Source organism: Cucurbita pepo, chromosome LG12, assembly GCF_002806865.2.
Source record: "Cucurbita pepo subsp. pepo cultivar mu-cu-16 chromosome LG12, ASM280686v2, whole genome shotgun sequence".
NCBI classification, from domain to species: Eukaryota; Viridiplantae; Streptophyta; class Magnoliopsida; order Cucurbitales; family Cucurbitaceae; genus Cucurbita; species Cucurbita pepo.
In genome coordinates this window covers 6,009,151-6,029,296 of record NC_036649.1, presented here as the reverse complement: position 1 = coordinate 6,029,296, position 20,146 = coordinate 6,009,151, and the positions used below count along the sequence as shown (strand labels likewise).

The 20,146-nt window shown below is 38.5% G+C and overlaps 3 protein-coding genes across 3 annotated transcripts in view; 2 read left to right on the top strand and 1 right to left on the bottom strand.

Annotated features, from left to right (window-relative positions):
- Nucleotides 1–414: 414 nt before the first annotated feature.
- LOC111807088 (protein enabled homolog) lies at nt 415–2,094 on the top strand. Its single transcript, XM_023692665.1, has one exon. It carries the CDS (start codon nt 415–417, stop codon nt 2,092–2,094), a length of 1,680 nt encoding a protein of 559 aa, XP_023548433.1.
- Nucleotides 2,095–4,769: 2,675 nt separating this feature from the next.
- On the bottom strand, nt 4,770–6,599 carry LOC111806744 (threonine synthase, chloroplastic-like). Its single transcript, XM_023692180.1, has one exon. It carries the CDS (start codon nt 6,536–6,538, stop codon nt 4,928–4,930), a length of 1,611 nt encoding a protein of 536 aa, XP_023547948.1. The 5' UTR covers nt 6,539–6,599; the 3' UTR covers nt 4,770–4,927.
- Nucleotides 6,600–8,757: 2,158 nt separating this feature from the next.
- The window catches only part of LOC111807193 (midasin), a 43,362-nt gene continuing 31,973 nt past the window's right edge, over nt 8,758–20,146 (top strand). The window contains exons 1-11 of the mRNA XM_023692796.1: nt 8,758–8,886; nt 9,258–9,533; nt 9,784–10,100; nt 10,752–10,836; nt 12,103–12,362; nt 12,442–12,648; nt 12,838–13,007; nt 14,622–14,731; nt 14,824–14,943; nt 19,272–19,350; nt 20,020–20,142. Coding sequence (XP_023548564.1) covers nt 9,429–9,533; nt 9,784–10,100; nt 10,752–10,836; nt 12,103–12,362; nt 12,442–12,648; nt 12,838–13,007; nt 14,622–14,731; nt 14,824–14,943; nt 19,272–19,350; nt 20,020–20,142 — 1,576 coding nt within the window. The 5' untranslated portion in view covers nt 8,758–8,886; nt 9,258–9,428. The remainder of the gene's footprint in view (nt 8,887–9,257; nt 9,534–9,783; nt 10,101–10,751; nt 10,837–12,102; nt 12,363–12,441; nt 12,649–12,837; nt 13,008–14,621; nt 14,732–14,823; nt 14,944–19,271; nt 19,351–20,019; nt 20,143–20,146) is intronic.

Genomic DNA, 20,146 nt, shown 5'->3' with positions numbered 1-20,146 from the left:
GCTTATATTAAATAACGCGAAGTTGAGAGCGATACATAACGGACCAAAGCAGACAATATAAACAGTAAAGTTGACGGCGATACGTAACGAACCAAAGGAGACAATATAGACCGTAAAATTTACGACTATAAGTAATGGGTCAAAGTACACAATATTTACTAGCACCGTATTTTGAGTCTAAATAATTTATCCACCTAGATTTGGGGCAACACAAAAAGAGTGTTGGGATTTTAGGGAAAGGAAAGTGAGTCATATGACATCTGGCATTTACAGCTGGCTTTTATTATAAATAGCCACACGTAAGCGAAAGAGATCGCATAATACGGCACAACAAAAGCAGAACACAAAGCCAAAGCGAAGAAAAAGAGACCAGGAAAAGGAAAAGGAAAAACCAGTACCAGTTCACCGTCGAAAATGGAGGAAGATGGCAACGCGCCGCCGCCGTTCTGGCTTCAACCCTCCAATTCTCTACACGAACTTGACAACCATCGCCGCCGCCATCGCCTCAGTCGCGCATCTTCATTCCTCCTTAACTCCAGCGCCTTTCTCGTTGTTTTGTTGGTAATAGTTCTCTGTTTCATATGGATTGTGATTCCCAAATTTGTGCAGTTCGGTTCTCAATTGATACGGCCTCAATCGGTAAAGAAGAGCTGGGATTCGCTCAATTTGGTTCTTGTCCTCTTCGCCATTGTTTGCGGGTTTCTTAGCAGAAACGCTGGTGAGGATAGTAGAGACTCTTTTGAAGATCGGAGCGTTTCTTCGAGGCGGACAATTAAGTCAAACCCTAGGAATCCGCGCCAATGGGATGGATATGCCGATCATCGGCCGATTCATTACACTGTCAATCGGATGAGGAGTAGCAGTTCGTATCCGGATCTACGTCTGCAGGAGTCTTCATTGGATGCTGGTGATCAACAGTGGCGATCTTATGACGATACTCACGTGCCTAATAATCGGTTTCCGTCCTCCGATCAGCTTCATCGCCGTCGTGAAGCTCGGCCGGAGCTTGAACGCGAAGATTCTGATGTCAAAAGTATTGGTTTCGACAGATCTGAGATGCGTGAAGATGTATATTCACAAATGCCAATACCTTCTCCGCCGCGGTCGCCGCCGCCGCAGGTGTCTCCTCCGCGATCACCATCACCGCCTCCAACCCCTCCGCCTCCCGCTAATACGACACCTAAAGTGGTAAAACGAAGGCCAAAGAGAACGCATAAGGTCCATAGCCATACGCCTGCTGGAGAGATTGACCAACACAACAAAAATGGCGATTCGGACGTCGCGGAATTTCAACGGATTCCGCTTCCTCCACTCTCACCGCCGTTGTTCTATCGGGAATCGGAGCAGAAGAGCGTTAAAAACGATAAGAAGAGAGGTGGCGCTCCAAAAGAAATTTGGTCGGCACTGCGGAGGAGGAGGAAGAAGCAAAGACAAAAAAGCATCGAAAGCTTCGAGGATATCGTCGCCTCCCAACGCCCTTCAACATCGTCATTACCACCGCCATCACCACCGCCTCCTCCGCCGCTTCCTTCGCCGTCAGTTTTGCAAGTTCTATTTACATCCAAGAAAGGAAAAGGCAAAAAAGTACAATCCACACCTTCACCAGAGTCGCCACCATCCATAGCCTCACCAGAACCTAAACCAATTATCGAAGATCAAAATCATCTCCTCAAGCCTCACGAGCCTCCAGTGGAGCTCGCGAGACTGAGCAGTTTAAATGACGAAGAGTACAGTACGCGCATTGGCGGTGAGTCTCCATTCCATCCGATTCCTCCTCCTCCACCGCCGCCGCCGCCGTTCAGAATGCATGGAGACTTCGACAGTGTAGGAAGCAACAGCAGTACACCAAGAGCCGTTTCGCCGGACATGGGTGAGAGTGAAGCCGATGGACAACCGGCGGCCGGCGAAAGAAAACTCGTGAAAGACTCGACAATTCCGATGTTCTGTTCCAGCCCTGATGTCAACAGTAAAGCCGATAAGTTCATTGCAAGATTCAGAGCCGATTTGAAGTTGCAGAAGATGAATTCCATCAAAGAGAAGACGGCGAGAAAGAGATCTAACCTAGGCCGAACACCAGGCCCAGGCCCAAGATAAGGCCCAGCCCATATAGTACTTATATTTTATTTATTATTTTATTTTTTTTAGTTATTGTAGAGCTTACCATAATACAAGAAAAAACATAGGATTATATATCTATATTTTTTATTTTCTCTAATTATTTGGTCCATGATAAATGAAAGGATAATATAATTTAAATATAACAACTATAATAATTTAAGCAACGCATAATTGAATTATTGAAAAAAGATTTTTTTCATAAATAAATTTAAAGTTGAATTTAAAGGCTTATGTTCTTATTTATTATTATCTATACGTCTAGGTGATGTGACAACATGCTATTATTAAACCTAACTCGAAGTTTAAAAAACAATTTTGACAAAATATATGAGTTGTATCACATTAGCCCATAATTAAGAAAGTACGTTTGTATAAGTTGTATCGCATTAATCTGTAATTAAGAAAGTACATTCGTATGAGTTGTATCGTATTAGCCCATAATTAAGAAAGTGTTTAATAAATTTACTAGTTTTTTCTAATCTCTATTTTCACACTATAAATATTCCTTTCTTAGTTATTCTTAATGCTAATGGACCCTACATCATTGAATGACGTAGACACTACAAAATATTTCGGAGAAGTTCTAAACTTACCGTAAGGTGTATCCCTAATAGAAAGGCATATAAAACCGTGCGAGAAAGGTGTGGGTAATGTTGGCAACCCACAAAGCAACATAGAATCACTCTTATAGCTATCATAGGCATATGAAGTAATAATGTGTAGGGAGTGGAATAGAAGTAAGACAGAAATCAAGTAGAGGGGAAATGGAACTGACATGGGATGCTTTTAGAGGATCCTATGAGACTGGCATCATCCTCCAAGGAGCACGCTCATCTGTAAAAGAGATGTCAATGATCAATGACAGAGGTGGCCTTCCCATCAAAGATGTTGGCGGAAATCATGGAGGAATTACAGGACACAGACCAATTCCCTTAACATCGCCCAATCCCCACTTGATAACACAGCCTACATTCCACGTGAAATCAACTCACTTCTTTTAAACTTCCAACCATCATGAAAAACAGGATCCTAACATGTACTTTTGCCACAAAGTCCGGTTTCAGAAACAACTACTTGATGGTTCAAGCCTACGAGTGAGAGGTTTCTACACCTATATAAGAAATATTTCGTTTCCCGCTCCAATCGATATAGGATCTCCTATTAAATCCGAAACTTTCAGAGACATTTGAGTTGCAACTTGTGTCAATGACAGTCAATGACTATGCTCAGCTCATCTATGAAGGTTGGAATGAAAATAATTTGATGGGGGTTTAGTTGAGAAGCTAAATATTTGCTGCAACGGCACAGATCCACCGCTAGCAAAAATTGTCCTCTTTGGGGTTTTCGTTTCGAGCTTCCCCTCAAGGCTTTAAAACGCGTCTGCTAGGGGAAGGTTTTCACACCATCTCTCCAACCAATGTGGGACATCACATTTTCCTACACAAAGTCAGAGGACAGTATAACACCATAGAGCTACATTTAACTACTAACTTTGTAATGGAGAATTAATCCTGCAGATCATGATGTAAAATAACTTCATGATGGCAAAGTTGACTGGGTTGGATAAAATCAATCGAAGTTGTGCTTGGATAGAAAGGGAATGGAACTAATATGGCATTGGGTTGGACTGAGCTGAGTTCTTATGAGGCAAATTCTTGGGTTCTGCATTAGAAGTGATGTAGGAGGTCACCATTTCTCGAAAGTCATCAAGAAGATCAAAGATCATTCTGGTATTTACCAGACCCAATAAGAGAGCTAGTTATTGCACCTCAAACCAGATGAAAATGACAGACATTCAACTTGATATACTATTTCTAAGCACAACTAGCTAGCAGAGTATGTAAATGTAATCAGATTGACTATCCAATCAAGCAAAAACTGTGTAGATTACTGATTTTGAATCTGAACTAGTAACTTGTCATATCCTACCGGACAAAAACTAACTATTTTGCTAATGATTTTCTAATCTAAAACTTGCAATCAATGGCTCTTAAGTAAAAGCTACCGTCTGTGACAAAGATGGTGAAAGTCCACCTGTTCATATATTATTGCCATGATCCATTTTGAATGTGTTCAAAAGGAATGACTACTTCGTTCACAGATAGAAAATTTGGTTCTGTCAAACACAAACCAAACTGCAAGGACGATGAATTCATCAGGTCTAGCAAACAAGACCATGTCGGCCCAGATCGCTCATATATTGTCTATCAGCTACAATAGTGCAAGACAAGTTAGAAACCTAAATCCAGTAACCTGCAAACAGTGAATATTGCTAAACATTCTACACATTCAAAAAAAATGCAAATGGATCAAATATAAACACGCATTGGCAACTAATACCCACAACTAGTGAGGAAAGACATGGTTTTGTTTGATTTAGAGAAGCTTGTATTGCTATGGACTCCATCATGGTAGCTCATGTTCTACAGAGGAGACAGGACTAACAATGGAAATGTTAGGCCTTACCTGATAACTTGGAGCCCTTACCCTTTCAATGAAGCCTATCTCAACTGCCACATATTCCAAAATAGAAGCCTATCTCAACTGCCACATATTCCAAAATAGAAGCCTTTAATTCCTGCATGTAGCTAAGTATTGTTCTAAACTCATTAAAAGTTAGTCGAAATGAAATCCAAGTTGAGACATGGAGATAAGGGTCAATCCGTAACCTGAGAATTGATAAAAGAGATAAGCAACAATGAAAGATACGATAACAATAATGGTATAACCAAGTTGTTAGGCATAGCTAGGAGAAAATAAGACGATGGAATAATAAATCAAAAACGGTCTAGGCCTAACACTTCAGAGCCTAACACTTCGGGTTTTTACTCAACAGATATTTCTTCAAAACATCCATGACAGATCCAAAATCTGCATTAACTTGCACTGGTGGGTTTGCAAAACGGCAAGTCATATCCTTGATCTCATTTGAGTGATAGTCAATTTTGGCCTGTGTGAACTTCAAGCCATGAGCCGTGCTCACGACCACGGTTCGATCAGTAGGAGCTATGACTCCACTCTTCACAAGCTTGATCAATGCTGTCAAAGCCACCCCTGTATGAGGACAAATAAACATGCCAGTAGAGTCCGCTTGAGCCATGGCATCCATCAGCTCCTCCTCAGTTGCTTCCTCGACAATCCCATTTGAATTCTTCAATGCATAAACAGCTCTATCAATGGAGACAGGATCACCAATTTGTATGGCCGAGGCAAAAGTAGTGTTAGCTTTAACAGCCTTGAACTCGCCCCAACCTGATTTGTAATTCAAGTAGAGTGGATTGGCATTTGCAGCTTGAGCACAGACAAGCCTTGGAATCCTATCCACAAGTCCTAATTCTTTACACATGTGAAACCCTTTGTAAAATGCATATATGTTCCCAAGATTACCTCCCGGAACTATGACCCAATCAGGAACCTGCCAATCAAACTGTTGCAAAATTTCAATGGCGGCAGTTTTTTGCCCTTCCAATCTCAAGCTGTTCAGAGAATTTGCCAAATAAATGGGTAATTCGGCCGTAACCTCCCTGATCAACTGCATACAACCATCAAAATCAGTGTCGATACTAAGAACAAAAGCTCCATTTGCAATCGGCTGAACCAACTGTGCAAGCGATATCCGGTTAGCAGGTAAAAAAACAATAGACGGAATCCCCGCGGCGGCGCAATAAGCCGATAAGGCGGCGGACGTGTCCCCTGTGGAAGCGCAACCAACTCCGACGACAGGCTTGTGCATTTTACGCAATCTATTGACCTGACTGACCAAAACTGTCATTCCCAGATCCTTGAAACTTCCCGTATGACTATTACCACAGTGCTTAACCCACAAATCACTCATGCCCAGAAACTGTTTGCCAAAACGCTCAGCCCAAAAAAGATTAGAGTTACCTTCAAACGCACTAACAATGTCGTCGCCATCAATCTCCGGCAACACCCACTCTTTCTTCGACCAGACCCCCGAGCCATACGGCCATGTCGTCTTCCCGACACGAGAATCGAATAGATTACGCCAGTATTTACCATCGTAATTCTTCAATGCGTTCATATCATGCTGTACATCGAGGAGGCCCCCAGATTGGGACCGATAGATGATCTCATCGAGCGAATACGATTCGTCGGACGATGGATCTGCATTAAACGGGACATATTTGGCGGAAAACCGATGAGAATGAGTGGTGTTGTGGCGGCGAGCCTCGTCGCGAATGTTCTCATCAGCGGGTCGGCGATGCTTTGAGGGTACAGGTTCGATGTTGTTGCCTGTGAGAGATACATTGGCGCCGGAATTGGAAGCGGATGAAGCTGATGACGAAGATGATGAGGCTTTGATGGTGAAGGAGGAGAAATGGAGCTTGGGTTGTTGAGGGGTTTTGAGAGAATCAGATCTGAGGATGAGAGAATGGGAGTTCAAGAAGGCGGACGCCATGGAAGAGGAGAGGCGGAAGGTTTTCTGCTTGTGAGTTGCACGTGGGAATGGTGGCGACTGATACTGGAATCGAACTAATGTAGATTTAACACGATATTTTATTTTTTATTTTTTTATTTTTTTATTTTTTTTTAGTATTTTCACAATAAGTAACCCTCGCCAGGAAATGCATTCACATGCAAGTCGTGTTTGCGACTTACCGTGTCATAAAATATCATAACATGTCTTGGTTTCTACTTCCAATTCGGGTAGAACTGTATGGGTAGTGCTTCCATACACAGAGTTTCCGTACCCCACATAAACCCCAAGTGAGGTTGTATACGTGTCCATGGACCTACCGTTCGACTAGTGTACACTCACACTACCTGCATACATGAGGGAAGATAACACGCATGGTATTATGGCGTACATAATATCGTAACATAACACCATAGTGTACACGTCTATGCTAATCTTAACAGGGAAGTATCTCAATGCACGTAAACATATAATATGCACGAGGTTATCGTAGTTTAGAATCGTGTCATGTATTTGTGATGCAAGTTTTATCTTCATTCATTTCGTGTCGTCTCACAGTGTAGTTTATAACATGGTACGACACTTTCCATGATACAACATAAATTCATATGACACATCGTATCAATATGGTATTTCATAACATAGTATATTTCATAATTACAAGATAACATAAAATATCAAGTTTCATAGCATAACCACTCACATTATAGCAATAATATAATAAACAATCGTTAAACAATCACGAGACACGACACATATGCAAGGGTCAGAGGGCATACGTCATTTATACTTCAAACAATTCATCCAATGAAGGCAATAATGGAGTCACTGACTGGTTGGTCCAAACCGACGTTACTAACTCATGTTTGGTGTTGTCTCAAATAGTCATTTGTAATCAAAATCAACCTATGTGGGCACACAATATCGAGTTAGTGCATAACATGTAATTTGATTCATCTAACGACATCATTTTACTTGACTTTTTGCTACAAAATAACTTAAATTGACCAAACAGTGGTCATACTAACATCAAGTTGTAACGACTCAAGCCCATCACTAACTGATATTGTCTTATTTAAGCTCTGCCTTCTAGACTTCCTCTCAATATTTTAAAATGGGTGTGTTAGGGAGAGGTTTCCACACCCTTATAAAAGAATATTCGTTATCTTCTCAAAACGACGTGGGATCTCACATAAGTGCTTTTAAAAACGTCAAAACGGCTCAATGATGGTTCATAACGGTAGGAAAGAGTTTAAGAAGCAAAAATGGGGTCCAAATAGCCAACCCGAGCCAAATATGCCGAATAGGAGCCACTGCCACATCGAGTTGAACTCAAGGTGAATATGGGAGGGGTGCGGGTTGAAGTTCGAATGGGGTCGATCACGGGGGAAGGTGCATGTGGGTTGCTGTTCGGGTTGGAGTTTTGATGGGTCAGGTGCGCTAGTTAAGCATGGTTGGCTTATGTGTGTTGTGGGACTATTGGATTGTGTATTGAAGCTTGTGTCGTGGGCTATTAGCGTTTTTAGTCGTGTGCAAGGCGACTGCTGAATCTAGGCTTATGGTGTTGTCGTGGGTTGTACACGAAGACGGGCGAGCGATTGCATGAAAAATTTGGGTCACTAGGTGCATACAAGTGTCAGACAGTCGAGACTGCCACTTAGAGGCTCCCCATTAATGAGGTTGTGGTTCAGAATCAGGTTCAATTACAAACACGAGGTTTGGATTCAAAACCATCATTAAATATTAGCGAAGGTAATAACAAAAGCCTTGTCTTACAATAGCAGATGGAGGACAAATCGAACTTAAGACTAACGAGAAAAAAAAAAAAATTAATACTAATGACGAATTTGATAATGATAATACTTCAGGGTCTCGAGTAGAATATTACTTAAAAATTTAAAAATTTAAAAATTGTTCATTAATGAACTAAAATAAAGCGACAATAAATAAAAAAAAAAAACATTGCCCACAATAATTTGATTCGATAATTTTATTTTTAAAAAAATTAATAAATAAATTTATATGTTTAAATCAATGAAACACAAATTTTGGAGTTAAAAAGGAAAATAAAAATAAAAATTTAAAAACCCTTTCGTACAAAATAGCGCGTAATCAGATAAAAAAAAACCTAATATTGCGCGCGCGTGGCGCTAGGACGCGCCGTTTTCTTCATAAACTACAAATAGAAACCGCGAACACGAAGCACCCTGCTAAAACCCTAAACCCCCCACGAAAAAACCTTCAAACTTGGGCACAAGCTTCCAACTTTCACTCCGTGGAGGCTCACGATTCACTTACAGAATCCAGTTTTGTAATCCTCAAGAGTTCAGGTTTGTTCTCCCAGCTTCTTTGTTTTGTCTCCTGAATTTTTGAAAACTAGCCGTTTCAGAAGGCCTTCTTCCTGTGGAGCTCCAATATATATTATATATCTTGTGAAATTGTGTGCCAAGAACTCGAGTGTCATGGGAGTTGTATCTCGCCCTTAATGCACGTTTGTATGCATGCATTTGATGGCGCAGATTCGTCGTTCTTTAATGAACTACCTCGTTTTAATTATGGGCTCTGTTTTATTTTCAAAGATATAGAGGGAATGGGTTATTTTTCATTTTTGGATTTTTAATTTGATTCACTATTTGTGTTACTTGCGTTGGAATTTTTCGTTGGAAGTGGCATTGATTGTTTGATCGTGTAACATGAACAGATTGAAGCTGGGAAGACGGGAGAGTTGCTTTCGGAGTTCTTTATCCTCGCGGCTTAAATTATAGAAATCTGGCATACTTTATACCAATTATATTTGTGAATAAGCTACGTTCTTATTAATTATATATTTATTTTTTCACAGATTTTTGACTTAGGAGATATTCTGTTTTCAATGGCCATTGATGGGAGTTTTAAACTTGAAGCTGCCCTGGAAAGATTTCTTTCCCGTTGCCCAGCTCTTACACATCTCTCACTGTTTGATACGCTTATTAAAAAGGTAATTTGTTTATCACTCGTGCATGTGATGTTCGGTTATTTTGATAATATGCATTTTTAGATGGTTTCTGAGACAGCGTAGTAACGGAACGATTTTAATATTTTTACTTTTGACTTCTACTCAACGAATGGACACGACAAGGACCTGTTTCTCTGATAGATATAAGAAGTTTACTGTCAGGAATTTTAGGATTTGTGTATCTGCTTCTAATTGTATCTTAGTCATCCTTCTTGTTCTCTGGCTTTTATAGGGATATGCAGTGACTGAAGAGGAAGTCTTGAGTACTGCGGCAGAGCTGTTTTTGAATCCAAATTATTCAATATGTTTAATAGGTTGTTTCCGTCCATTAGCTCAAAAGATCGTGGACAGAGTGATAGGATTGCTGAGACTTGTGCCCAATTTGAGATCAAACTCAAATATCACAGATTCTGAAATTCATGAAGAGGAGCTGAATGGAGTTGTCAATATAATTTCGTTTTATGAACAGAGAGGGAGAGGGCTCGATCTTCACGAGCTTGCTTGTCTAGCATTCTGTCGTGCCCTTGATTTGGCCCCCTTCTTATTAGGGTTTGTCACTTACTCTGCTGAATCATGACTTTTAGCTTTTATCTGGTCCCAGTTCAATTAATTATTTGCTACCTTGCTGCTTACCTAGTTCCGGTGTAATTATAATTAATAGAATAACCAGTTAGTTATGTTGATTTCTCGATGTTATTTATTTATTTATTTATTTTTTCAATCTTTGAATAGGGGCGTACTATTTGCTTCATTCCTCCACCTCCACACGACTTATGTGAATCACAACTTTCATAGTTGTGGTTGGCCAGAGAACAGTTTTTTTAATTTCTTGTAAACCACAAATTGGTGAATTCTTTTTAATAAGATCTTGAAGTGTGGCCATCAAACATCCAAATTTACATAGCCACGTTTTTAAGAAGTGTTTTTGAAGTTCTTGGGTTATGCACATCTAATTGTCTTACCTTCCCTCACCAATGGCTCATTGAACTTATCTAATTTCTTTTCCTGCTTGCAGCAATCAGTTCATTATATTTAAACAGTTCTTGTATCTCTTGGGTAGTAATTTCAATCAGTTCATCGAACTTTATGTTTAGGAGACTTGCTAACTAATTTCAATTTAGATTTGTTTAGTTTGATGTGTGCTTTTGTGTTTTCCATGGTCAATATACTTGTGATATATTTTATTTGCTGTTTGTACAGGAACATTTTAGATTATTTCAAGTTTTCTCCATGCCCTTTTCAACGCATTATGATCAAAGGAACAAGTTCTGAGGTTTATAACAAGGTAACTATTATGAGTGCATGTCTTTGTTTTGGGTTAGGTTCAAATTCAGTTATCAAAATGGAAAATATGACGATCAGATTCCCTCTCAAAACTGGGCTGAAGGAGATTACTTCGCAGTTGGCACTTATTTAATAGAAAAAAAAGGCTTGTTTAATAGTCGTTTGTCCTTTTTGATTTTTGTAATTCATATTAGATGCTCTCGTGACCGAAGGTTCATATTGAAGGCACTTCGTCCCTACCCTAAAAACATACAGAAAACACAATCCAAGGCCTTGAGCTTAAAGAATAATGATCTATCATAATTGGCCAGAATTTTCCAAGTTCAAAGAATTATCCTTTCAATAATTTTCCAAGCATTTGGAATGAACTTTTCAATATTTTCAGCCAAACAGGCCCATTCCTTTCTCCTTACCATTTGAATTTGTAAAGTAAAGATTCCATTCGGGTCTCATGAATTCAGCAGTCTCTGACATATGCGTATTATTTTCCATGTTATGAAGAAAAACATAAAAGGACCTTATCAGTCATTCGTCCTGCCAAAATTTCACAAGATCCCTCTGCAAGCCATTTTGAAGAGTAACCACTTCTGGGTGACAATTGCTACAATAAAAATTCTGTCCAGTTAACCAGCCGAGAGTCTTTCTCATACTTGAAATAATATACTAAAGGGTTATCCTTCTGCAGGGGATCTTTGAATCACTTTGGTACCAAAGTCCCATTACCAATGATCAAGGTGCCAGCTTCCAAAGGTCGAGAACTGTGTTCAATCTTGATATTGCCCTTCCCACAAAAATTCTCTAATCACCATTTCCACCCATTAGCTACTTTGTTGGGGATTTTAAAGATAGAATGAAGTATGTAGGGATATTGCCAACACTGATTAAGGGTATGCGCACACTTATTTTTATGGATTTTATTAATTCATTCACTTTCCGAAATCCCTTGGAGTTGTGTGGCTAGTGTTATTGTGGCTTATTTGGAGGGATAAAAGCCAAATGACTCAAAGAGCTTGCAGAAATAGAAAAACTTGATATATTTTGTGACCATGTATAGTACATGGCCTCTTGTTGCTCTTTTAGTCGGGATTATTTTCTATCCCCCTACCCATAAGGCGTATTCTCATTTTCTTATTGTCTATAAATCCCGTTTCTTGTGTGTGTATATAATTTCTATGCCTGGTTATTCATTCTGCTTCAAGCATGTAAGTCATACAATTTTTTACTGCTATATCTTTCAAGAAGACAAGTCACCTTTTCCTGTATCTAGGATGGACTGCTTGCTATTCGGTTGTCTTACCGCCTCCTACTGGTGGAGCCTGAAACTTTTATTAAACTCTGGGATTGGTCGTGTTTCCTGGACTTCATGAAGCAGCTATCAAACATTGACCAACACCATTCGAAACTGTTACTTTTACCCGACATAAGATGGTGCGGGATACAGATACTATCAATTTTGCTTAAATTGGGTTATGAAGCAACCACAAATTTGTCTTCTGGGTCTGAAGAAACATTAGCTTGCTTACTGCGGTTTGTTCTGAACCTTGGTGGTTTCCGTAATATAACAAAAGCTGTTTTTACAAGCTTCATGCTGCCTTTTCATTTGCAGATGGGAAGATTTTTGTCAGGATGTATCCTTGGAGAAAGCTGGCTCCTATATTGAGGTATTTGAGAAAGAAGGGGATTCTGAAGGCATAAGAGCTGATTTTGACTCAGAAAACTGCCTCCTTGCCAACTCTAGCTTCTGTAGTCCTACCATTCTCTTGAATCATGATGAGATTGAACGACCAATGAGAAGTCAACGGCTTGCTACATGGTAGCACTATGACACTTTAATATGGGATACTTATTATCTTTTCACTCATTGACAAGAAGAAAAGAAAAGTTTGCTTTATTGCGATCCCCTATTTTTTCATTAGCACTAATATTCAACAATTTGGCGATTCCTTTTTTTTTTTTGTTTCTTTCTTAATGTTTGATTCAACAATTTACTTGCTTCACATAGGGGTAGTACGACAGCTGAAAATTCATTTGTTATGACATCATCTATAAAGAAAGGTTATGAGATGGTGGTATTGGCATTGAGTCAAAAGTGGCCAGTTCTTTTGTATGGTCCCCCTGGAGCTGGAAAATCTGCTCTCATAAATAAGATAGCCAGTGATAGCCACAACCAAGGTAGTAATTGCTTTTATGGTTCAGTAGACACGATTTCCATATATGCTTCTGGTTTAATGGGTGCATCTTGTTTCACTCGGGGCCTTTTTCTTGGGTCTGAAGCTAGACAATTGATTAACAATGTATAATGAGAAGGTCCTTTGTTATAGATGTGCAATGCTATTCAAGCTCACATCTGCATCGTGTCTGTTAACAATTTTATTCAAGTATATATGCGTGTATCTATTATTTTTCTTGTTGCTATATTTTATGGTAACTTTATCTTGTCCTTCTCCTAGATTTATGGTAACTTCTCTTAGTTTTGTATTATTGTCAAGATTGGCTTGCATATCAATTCCCTTAACTGTCACACTTTTCCTGAGCATTTGAGTTTTTCATCTTATTAACTTTGGGCTGTTAAGGAAATCATATCTCTTATGTGATTTATGGTATGCTGTATATTATTTAATAATTGTTAGGTGTCAGTTTAGACATTGATATTAGGAGATTAATGATGAATAGTTCTGGTTGGATTTCTTAGTCATTTTAGAGTTCTATTTAAATCAGGATTCGTGAGCTATAATAGTAATAGCTTTAGGTGTTCGGAAGTCAGAAGACCAAATAGGACTCTCTCCCCCCTTTCAATTCAAACCTTCAACCTCCTTGATAGAGTTAAAGCAATTGGTACATTTTCTTGAAATTTATTTTGAACAGAATCCAGAAGTCGGTTTGAGTAGCGTGGATTCCATCTCACAGCCTATGAACATTCAGGTTGATGATTTAGGGGTTGAAAAATCTTTTGCTAAATATCTAATTTTGTTAACTCAAGAATGTGAAAATGAGATTCCTCGTCTTTCTTAAGTGTCTAGGAAATTTGCATTTCTTATTGAAGGTTGTGGTCTTGAGTTTTGAAAAATTTCTTCCTCAAATTCAGCTGAAAACAGTGTTTGAGGGTCTTGAAGGCTTGTTTTTTGGTGCTTGGTTCTTTGCACTTCTTTTGGATTTTTGTCCTTTGATCTTCTAATAAGCTCCCGGATGGTTTGGTGGTGTTGTTTTAAAAGTTTTGTTGGCCTTTACTGTGGTTTTCGGTGGGCTGTTCTTTGTTTTTTGTGTGGTTTCTTAGGCTATTTTATGCTCTAATGGTTTGCTTTCCCCCCCTTTTTTTGTTCGGGTGGTTTGGTAGTGTTCTTAGGCTGTGTTTATCATCTATTTTTGCTTGTTTCTTTGTTTACTTGATGGTCTTCTTGAGATTTTCTCATGTTTTCGTTCTCTTCTGGGTTGCTTATTGTGTTCCGGTTGGTTTTCTTAGTTGTCCTTTGTGGAGTTTGTATCCTTGAGCACCAGTCTCTTTTTATTTATTCAATAGAAAATTTTGTTTCTTGATAAAAGATTGCTTCAGGTTTTTTTAGTTGAAAATTTTCTTGATTCTTGATTTGTTTAAGATTTTAGTTTCAATTCTGCTCCCCACATTTTTTTCCTCCCCTCGTACTTCTTATTTCTTCCCCCAGAGGTCCCTAACAGGCTTCCATTAAATGTATAATATATTCTACACAGTACAACCTTCACAAATCCTTTCAAATGATTGCATGAAATATTCTCATGTGATGTTTTTTTTGCTATCCTTCTTTTCCTCAGTTCTCTTCATCCACATGGATGACCAAATTGACGGTAAGATGTTGATTGGAAGTTACGTTTGTGCGGAACGTCCTGGTGAGTTCAGATGGCAGCCAGGTTCACTTACACAGGTATGTTTTGTTATCAAGATACATTCATTCTTCTTTTCCTATATGTTTGTCATTTCAACTCTTCTGCTTTTTTTATTTTTATTGTTTTCCAGGCTGTTCAGAATGGACTCTGGGTTGTTTTTGAGGATGTAGACAAAGCGCCATCCGATGTGCAATCCATTTTATTGCCATTATTAGAAGGTGGAAACACATTTTCAACTGGGCATGGAGAGGTATTTATTTTTTTCCCTTTTCCATTGATTTCGATATTCATGCTGAAAATATGATTGCAGTCCTTATTGTTATTTTCATTTTTTGTTCCGTAAATGGGTAAAATTTACATGAGTGTATCATAAGATCCTTGGATTTAGTTTGAATGAGAAATAGTACTTCAAGGACCTTTTTTTCCTTCTCCAGAGATGGGCAGTTATAATCTAAGGGGTGATTGAATGCAATGAAACTAAAAATGTCTTATGGACAAGTGTTTAAATAAATTTTGGGCTTTATGTGCGGGTTGGTTTCTTTTAAGCTTTGAACACTCTTTGCAACCTAAAATTTTGCCCCCCCCCCACCCCGAAAAAAAAGGAACAAATCAGTTCCGTCCAAACTAACTTTGAATTGTAGGGTAATATGAGCCAGCTTTGCCTTATAAAGATTCGACCTATACTGTTTTATGCAATCGAATACTTGTTTTATAACTCAATCTGGTTCAGGTTTTTGAATTTTTTGTGTAATTAGTGCTGTAGTGTCTTTGTGATGTTTCTTGGCTAGGTCTTGGTTATCTTGAGGTTCTTTAAACAGTAGCCTCGTTTATGTTCAGTCTCTTATAATTGTCTTTTCATGTCGTAGAACATAGTTATTAAGCCTTTTATTTCAAGTAGCTTGACCTATAAAAACTTCCCGAGCTGTTCTTTTAAAACTTAGAACCTCTTTTTGGTTTTACTTATTATCAGTGTCAACTTTTGTTCTTGTACTCTTTTTCTGTCAGCAAGCCATTGATTCTTTTATCATTCATACTCTCTTTATTCATATATTATTAGGAATCTCTTTAGTTTACCCCTGATAATAGGTCAATCTTATGATGTGGTCAAAAGCTTTCCCCAAGAATGTTATGTTGACACTCTGTATTGCCTTTCGTTCTCATTTTCCTGAGAACCTCGACTGGTTTAAATGCAATCAATGAAAGGTGCTTCAGTTGTAATTTTATTATATCCATGTAATTACAAAACCAGGTAGGGAGTGTACACCAAAAACAGCTATGAAATGGGCTCTATAACATGATTTTAATAGCCATTATCCTAAGAAAATGCCCTCAAGCTTGAGCTGGAAATGGGAGAACAACTATACCACATTTTCAGCTGCATTCCCATAGAAGCTAGGGGTTAATCTTCACACCTCTAAACCATCTATATTAATCTTTTCTCCCCAAAGATCCCACAACAAAGCTCACACCTCAACAAGCCATAGTGGGTCCCCTTTTTTGTGGGCTTGGTTGTTGGTTTTTTGTGTACTATATTCTTTCATTTATTTTCAATGAAAGTTGTTTTTATATATAAAAAAAGCTAGGGGTGAAACTAAAAATTTTAAAAATAGACTAAATCTCTTGCAACTGGCCTAACCAGCACCAGATTGTTGTGGAGGGAATGTCAGACTGATCGACTGAACCATTTTTAAAATTTGTAATAATTTTTAGGTAACAGGCTTTCCCAATTTTGGCTTCTTTTCCCTGCCAGTTTCAAGCTCTACTACATCAACTAGAGAGAACTGCAGATGCAAAACTTTGTATCTGGTTACTGGATATTCGAAGACTTGTTCCATGTCTGCTTCACTTTTTTAATCTAGTTTTTTTCTTCGTAGGGATCTTAGAAAATGACAGTTCATTTCTAGCTGGTACTTTTGGGTTTGTTTATCCCCAAACATTTGAGATAAACTCTTCAAGAATTTCCTTGGACAGATCAAATTACACCAGGTGTCAACCAACACTATAACTGTTCAGCTTCATTGGTCTCTTTATTAACCATGCTTATCTGCTTGGGGATGAATTTGCTCATTAAATGTTTGACTGCACTTCTTTGTGAAGCTCCACTATCCTTTCAGCCATGACTTCAGCCTCTTGCTAACATCAATACAAGTAGGTAAGTTAACCAAATCCACAAGCCTAGGCAATTTAGTATAAACAATGTCAAATTTGTACTTCCCTGTGGAGCAATCCTTCATGAAATTGAATGCAAATTCGACTTGTGCGAGGATGAGATTCTATTGTTTAAGACGATCCCCACTAAGACACACAATAATACTTCCAATAAGACACCTGATAAGATTTCCAACGGTGCTGTTGGCAACCTTTGTCTGGTCATCTGTTTGGGGATGGGCTGTAGTGCTAGATCTCAAAGAGCTGTCAAACTTATTCCACGGTGTCTTCCCAAAATTGCTAAGATACTTCACATCTCTATTGGAAACAATTGTACTTGGAATGCCATTTAATCTATGAACTTCTTGGAAAAACAAGTTAGTAATATTAATAGCATCATGATATTTTTTACAAGCAAAGAAATGAATCATTTTACTAAATCGGTCGACGACAACCATGACGGAATTGAAACCCTGATGCGTTAAAGGTAGTCCAAGGACGAAATCCATAGATAAGTCCTCCCGAATGGTTGGAGGAGCAGGCAAAGGCATGTACAAGCCAACAATGGTCAAAGTTCCTTCTGCTGTTTGACTAGTGAAACAACGTTTCACCAAGTTTTCGATATCTTTTCAGAGCTGTGGCCAAAAGGACTGTTGTGTAACAAATCCGAAGTCATATCTCTCCCAAAATGTCCTACTAAGCCATTGGAATGCAATTATTTAACAAAAGATTCTCGTAAGGAAGTACGAGGAATACAGAATTGATCTCCTTCAAAAAGTATCCATCAAGGATATGAAAATCAGCAGAATGTAAGTTGTCAGAACATTGAGTCCAAGTTGTACCAAATTTCACTTTAGTAGCATATAATTCAGGTAGAAAAGCAAGCATACAACTCTTGCTCGTATGTACTCCAATTTTTCTTAGGCTGGCTAAGATGTTCACTGAAAACTTCTATTGTGTGATTATTTTGGGAGAGGAAGCCCTTATCCCAAATCCGGATGCATCTATGCCCCTTTGAAAGGGAGAGAAGAGTCCGGGAGGTGATGGACATGGCTGTTACATAAATGTTTTTTAAGATTTGGAAGCTTTGTTCTTGAGCTAACTCCCAACCGAAAGTTCATAGATGTGCTTGGCCCATTTGAAAGACCAAATGTCACTGCTAGCCATTCGAATAATCCTTCGTTGGTTTTGAATGCTGTTTTCCAATCATTTCCTGGTCGAATACGAGTTTGATGATATCCACAGTACAAATCTACCTTGGAGAATACACTAGCCCCACCAAGTTGGTCCACTAAATTCATGGAATATGGAGCCGGTACTTATGATTATTTTATTTATTACTCTTCTGTCAATACTCATCCGCTAGCTTCCACCTTTATTAGGGGTTAACAATGCAGGAACTGTACATAGGCTGACACTCGGTTGGATATGTCCTTTCCTTAAAAGTTCATAAATCTGCTCATGTAAAGCTTGATATTCTCGAGGACTTATTCTATAATGGGGAAGGTACATGGAATTGTACATGGGCTGACATATATTTTATACTGCACCTGAAATAAAATCTATTTGATGCTGAGTATCTCTTTAATGGAGGTAGTTCTGTTGGTGGAGAGATTGGGGAATGATATTTCGACAGCAAGTTTTGTACCTTTATTGGTACAGTAATAGGTTGCGTTGGAGATGAATATCCTTCAACCACTAATCCCCACTTGTCATTCTTTGTTTGGTGCAAGAAATCTTGATGGGTTATTTGTTCTCGGGTTTCCATTCTTGGCCATTGGTAAGAGCACAGTGCTGTCTAGTCTATGATGAAGGGCTTGTAGATCGTATTGTCATGGACTACCTAGTGTAGCATGTGACACACATCCATGTCCAACATGTCACACATAATTTGGTCTTTATAACTGGCTGACAATTAAAACACTTACGAAAATACCATAAAACCCTCCGGTTGAAGATGACCGGGAACATCACAAGAGGTTTTGTTCTCAGAACAGTAGTTTCACCACATTAACATGTTGATGTCCTTCAGAAAAAGGAAGGGAAAAAATGGGTCACCATTCAGTTTATTTTTTTATGCCTGCTTGTTGTTTTCGTCTCTCATTTCATCTCCCATCTCTCTTATTCAGATTGAACTGCTTATATTCATATCACGTCATTTGTGCATCTTCTTCTTGAACCATGAATATATAATTTTTAGGATGTGCAGTTTTAATGTAAATTTGGGCGCTCTGTCATTATACTTGCTTTCGATGGGCTTTTGCAGTTAGTCCCTTCTTTGATCATTTGCATGTGAAATATTTTTGGCTTTCTTTTCAAAACTCCTCCTGTACAGTGTGGGGTTGGTTAACTTATCTTCTTTTTCTGTCGTACCTATGTTTATTTAATAAACTTGTTCCTTATCTAGAACATTGTCGGGTACATTTGCAGGAAGTAAGGGTGGCTGAAAATTTTAGGCTTTTTGCTACCATTTCAGCCTTCAGACTCGATCAGTTTCGCAATAAAGAAGGTCTGCTAACTAATGTAGCATAATTTTGGTATCCTTGTCAATTTTGTTTCTGCCATTTTTGCTGCATATATATTTTATCCCTTGTCAACTTGTTGCATTTGGTATGGAACTTTTAGAACACTGTGAGGAGTTTTAGTTGTGTTTTTTTCTAATAACTTTTTATTTTAAAATTTACTCTTTATAATGCAATGCTTCACGCTTAAGCCCTAAAAATTGTTACTGTACCTGTAGAACTGATGATGTTATTAAGTTTGGTTGTAAAGCACTGAATTTGATTCTGGGTTCTGGTTGCAATGTTTTAATTACTGTGGTATCAGTTTACCCCATCTATGTCTCTGAATTCTTTGGGATTCAATTCTCTGTTCTCTCTCTCACACGCATGTGAACATGTTTTTGAAAACCAGAGAGTTGAGGAGTCGTTCTATGTGGAGTTATATACTATAGATCTGCCTTTGCTATATTACATTTCAAGTAATTGTTGACCAAATGTAGCTAAATGCTGTTCCAACTTTCTCCCCAATTTTTCCCTTTTCCCTTTCTCTTGTCTTTTGATAAATAGATTCTCATATTATTTTGTTAAGGTTTTGCTTAGTTATGTGCACCATTTTATTGATTGGATAAGGTCTTAGAAGTGATAGTTCTCTCTCTCTCTCTCTTATTTGGTGGTAGGTGGAAGTACAGTTGGTATGCTTTGGAGGAAAATAATGATTGGACCTCCACACAGCGAGGACTTGCAGAGTATAGTGAAAATTCAGTATCCAATTCTTGAGTCTATTGCTTCAAAATTAGTTGGTGA